The 5,000-nt window shown below is 42.6% G+C and overlaps 1 protein-coding gene across 1 annotated transcript in view; it reads left to right on the top strand.

Moving 5' to 3' along the window:
* Positions 1–5,000, top strand: part of hif1al (hypoxia inducible factor 1 subunit alpha, like) — a gene marked incomplete at both ends in the record, with an annotated part of 21,873 nt that overhangs the window by 9,106 nt on the left and 7,767 nt on the right. The window contains 2 exons of the mRNA XM_084458536.1: positions 1,090–1,174; positions 4,807–4,922. Coding sequence (XP_084314662.1) covers positions 1,090–1,174; positions 4,807–4,922 — 201 coding nt within the window. The remainder of the gene's footprint in view (positions 1–1,089; positions 1,175–4,806; positions 4,923–5,000) is intronic.

Genomic DNA, 5,000 nt, shown 5'->3' with positions numbered 1-5,000 from the left:
AGCCGGCAGCAACATTTCACTGTGACTGTACACTGTACATTACATACATTACATACTGTACATTCATAAAATATCTTACATTACATTTACATTACATTGCAGTCAGATAGCTGACGCTTTTATCCAAAGCGACTTACAATAATTGTATTTAACGTAGGAAAAGCCAATGTACAACTACTTGTCAGAACTCACAAGTGCATCTCTTTTCTAAAAAAAAAGTGACTAAGAGCATAATTTAGTGCTGAAGGCAAAGTGAAGAATAGCAAACTAAAAATACAATAGGTTCTTAAGAGGGAGGATCGTGTTAGTACTTCTTGAAAAGGTAAGTTTTGAGCCTACGGTGCGAGATGGGCAACGACTCTGCCGTCCTGACATCAGTGGGCAGTTCGTTCCACCACTGCGGGGCCAGGACAGAGAAGAGCTGTGACCGTGTTGATCAACCACAGGGGCCTCGGAGTGACGAGGCACCCAGTCACCCCGAGGTAGGAGAGCGTAGTGGTCGGGAGGGGGTCTAGAGTTTGACCATGGCCTGGAGGTGGGAGGGAGCTGTTCCTTTCATTGCCCTGTAGGATAGTACCAGGTTTAATGGCTGATGCCGGATCCCCAGCAAGGAGGGAGTTGCAGTAGTCCAGGCGGGAGGATCTTGATGCTCTTAAATCTGGATCTTGTTCCAGGAGTTATGTGAAAGGGGCTTTTGGATGGTATACCTGAAAACTGGTCACAGTTTCCACTTCAACATATTTCCTAGTTTGCAGGCAGCTGAGTGTACATGACATGATAGTACATGACCACGGTTGACCTCACTGGCTGATCTCATGTTCTGTGAACATAGCTAGCCTATATATAGGCCATGTCTCTCTGCAAGTTCTTCACAACCACACTCTAGAGTCATGGGGTGAAAACCACGGATAAATCTGGCTTCATGAGGACATGGCTGCCATAATATCAGAGGACAGAATTACCACCATCTCGTCTGACTCTTTATGTTACACTGTGATCAGTGAGTTCTAGTTTCACAGTTGTCCTAAGATGATGGCCCTATGATGAATGTACTGTTATGCAACAGATGTTGTTGTTGTTGTTGTGTAGTTGGACCTGCTGGGCCAGAATGTGTACGACTACGTCCATCCCTGTGATCAAGAGGAGCTACGTGACCTCCTGACCCCCAGAGCAGGTGAGACCCCCGGTTCTGGGTGGGACAGTGAGAGCGCTGTGTGAAGCATCTGTCTGCTGTCATTATCAACGCCCCAAGACTCAAAACAAGCTTCAAATAACCTTCAGTGTGGGGGGAAAAATCACACCCAGGCGGGGAAGTAAGCGGTGCAGGTTTATGAGCAATCTCTACTCCCCTCTGCTGGTCTGTAACGGTATTAAACCTACGGACACACACACACACACACACGCGTGTGTCACGTATAGAAGCGGCTGCAGAGCTTCAAATAGATTCCCATGATCCCGAACCACGTAAAGCACATGGAATGCGGCTGACGCTTCCCACATAGCCTTGATGTCTTTCGTCCATCTTGTGTCCCCGGGGCGTCTGTAACGTGTCCTGGCGTTGTGTCCCAACTGACACTCTGATCCTAGACATGGTCCGCTTCAGACAGCTCTATCGCGAAAACTATAAATGTTACAGCTTATATATTGACACCATAGGAATTCTGAGAACTTGCAGAACATTTCTTTGTATAATATGTCTGTATAGCTTAAACACTGTAGGCATGGCTACAAGTTAGAAAAATGGTAAAAAAAAAAAAGGCAAATTAGCAGCTCAAAAAGTTAGTGCGTCGCCATACGTTTCAATGGGGAGCGCAGTTGCTGAACAAATCGTCATAACGCGAAAACTATAAATTGCACAGCTTAGATAATTACATTGTATGGATCAGCACAGTTGTGTGAACATTTCTATGTATAATATCTGTATGAGCTGTTAAAACTGTAGGAGTGCCAGCAGTTTACAAAATGTGTGAATATTTTCAAAGCAACAGCTGCTGCCACTCTAAAACATCAAGTTACTGAAAATTCCACCAGCAATTTCAGTGGTACAAAAATTACTATTAAAAGTTAAATTACTAAAAAACTACCCTAACTACTCAAAAATCTGAATAAGTCCAGGAAACAGCTAAACATCATGAACATTTTAAAGTTTGAATGAAGTTTCTAGCACAAAGTATGAAGAAGTAGTTAAGGGCCAAAAACCTGTGGAGAACTATAAGTAAGTAAGAAAGAAAGAAATAGAGGGAATATTACAAGTTGGGCAAGCTTCTAATAGCTAGCCCACCTAATAAACACAGAATTACAGTAACTACAATAAAATCAGACTAGTTTTAGTATCTAACCTAACATGCATCACAGTAGGTGAAGTGTGTTAGCCTACTCAAAATAAACACAACGTTTATCTCAAGTTAACCCGGCTTTATTAACTCCAGTTTACAACACCAAGAGCAGCCGACATCAAGCTCAACTCCACACAGACTGACTGCGCATGCGTTTCCCCGCCAAGAGAGGGTAACCCAGAATAGCGTATATCCAGTAGTATAGAGAATACATGTTAACAATGTGATGTGATGTGATTGGCTGTGGCAGTCACACGCAGTGGGAGCTATAGGGGAGTCAGATGTGCTGGATGAACAGCCTGCTTACTGACTGCTTATTACACATCCATTCCCTGCATCTCTCCCTCCCCCCTTTCACTAACTCTTTATATTAAGGTCCTCTTATTAAGTATTAGTTAATAGATAATAAGCTCCTTATAAGATGCTTATTAACATTAATATGTGTTTATAAGACATGTATTAGTGTTAATAATAGCATAACTATGTTTAGTTGTATAGTTTGTATAGTTTATAAGACATATACTGTATAAGCAACAGTTCACCGTTTATAACCTGCTTAAGAATGCACAGGGGTGGATTTGAACCTGGGTCTCCTGTGGGAAAAAGATTGTTCTAACCAGCTTTGCCACCATGGAGTGGGATACTAGTGGGGTGAGTTTATACAATTCATCTAGGTTACAGTCACCCCCCTAAACTCACTGCATAATATACTATAGCTAGCTTTTCGGTGGCATAGCTGGTTACAACAGTGTTCTTCCTTGCAGGAGACCCAGGTTCAAAAATCCACCCTTGTGCAATAAAAAATACACAACACAGACGAGGTGAAATCGGTCACAAGTTCATAATGAAGGTTTATTAATAATAATGATAATAATAATAATCAATTTTATTTGTAATGCACTTTACATTTCAGTAAAATCTCAAAACTCATAAGGTTTATTAACCTTAATGCTCTCACTTCAGATCTGGTAGCTGCAAAATACATACTAACGTGCAGAATTAATAGCTAATAAGTCTATAAATCTATAAGAAACTAAGGCTTTTATTAACTTTCTTAAGCAGTTTATAAACTGTTAACAAGTTTATCGTGTCTTATAATCTAATAATAAACGTGTTCATAATGCCATTATTAACACATGTTAATGTTAATACGCACATTATACTGGATTTTATCATATCATAACTATTAATTAACATCATAATTAATTCATATCATAATAATTAATAAATGCATGGTCAAGAATGCCAAGGTTCACCTTTGTAAGTCCAAAGGTACTTTTTATTCCAACAGTACTAGTTTGCAAGTCGGGCTCTTTGAGGGAGACAGACGTTCCGCCAAGAGCAACGACATTTATCCATCCCCAGGATTTAAACTAAATCAGACAGGAAGTTGTCATGAAAGAGAGGACGTTGGTGGTGACAGGACACAACACTATTACAACGTAATCAAATTGGCTTTTCAATAGAGACAACCCCTGCAGTGGGTCTCCCCCACAATCAAACTTTAGGGCTTTCCAAAGGGGAGACAAAGATTGAGACACACAGGATTGTGGAAAACAAAATCAATATTTCCTATGACAATGTCTTGATCAGAGAGAACCAACTTATTTGAATTTCCCTATTACAGGACCTTATTACCTATTAACTAATGCTTAATAAGAGGACCTTCAAGCTCAATGAAGTCACTTTTTTATCATTCAATATTCACCTTTACTTGCTATTACTGTAGTTTATGAATTGGCCTTAGCAAGACCCCCAAAATTGTTTTTGTGACATGAGACTGCATGAGACCCTGTGAATTTATTATTTTAGAATTTTGGTACTGGCTAGTACACTGGCGGGAAATCTTGTGGTGGAAGCGGAAGTAACGCGTTTTGCGTGTCACAATATCAGGAAGACAACAAACACTTCGCCGTGCGAATTTATCTACATGCACATAAAAGAAAGAAGACCGGTTTTTACCTGCATTGAAGCCATCCTTCCAGAAAGTCAATTGAAGTAGCTACAATCTCCCAGTCCAGTCTGCTCCACACACGTTTGTTATCATATTTGTTTCCCATCATTACAGTGAGTGAGTGGGGAATTGTGTGAAGTGTCGTTCTTAAAACACAGTGCCGATTTTGTCACGACCAGAGGGGCTGCCAAAGTGCCGAGTTATCTCATGTAGCTTTAATATAAAGTGTTACCCTCCCTCCATCCACCTCTCCCTCCCTCCATCCCTTCCTCCATCCACCTCTCCCTCCATCCACCTCTCCCTCCCTCCATCCACCTCTCCCTCCATCCCTCCATCCCTCCCTCCCTCCATCCCTCCCTCCATTCCTCCCTCCCTCCATCCCTCCCTCCCTCCCTCCCTCCATCCGCCTCTCCCTCCATCCCTCCCTCCATCCATCCCTCCACCTTTCCCTCCCTCCATCCATCTCTCCCTCCCTCCCTCCATCCCTCCCTCCATCTCTCCATCCCTCCCTCACAGGAGTGTCCAGGAAGACACCAGCAGAGCAGCAAACCGAGAGGAACTTCTTCCTCAGGATGAAGAGCACCGTGACCAGCAGAGGGCGCACCGTCAACATCAAGTCAGCCACCTGGAAGGTACACACACACACACACACACACACACACACACACACACACACACTCACAGGGCAGGTGTCCAGCAGTGAGTGGCCA

The sequence above is a fragment of the Borostomias antarcticus genome, assembly GCF_949987555.1.
Source record: "Borostomias antarcticus genome assembly, chromosome: 1".
In the NCBI taxonomy this organism is placed as follows: Eukaryota; Metazoa; Chordata; class Actinopteri; order Stomiiformes; family Stomiidae; genus Borostomias; species Borostomias antarcticus.
This window is presented reverse-complemented; position numbering and strand designations above follow the sequence as displayed.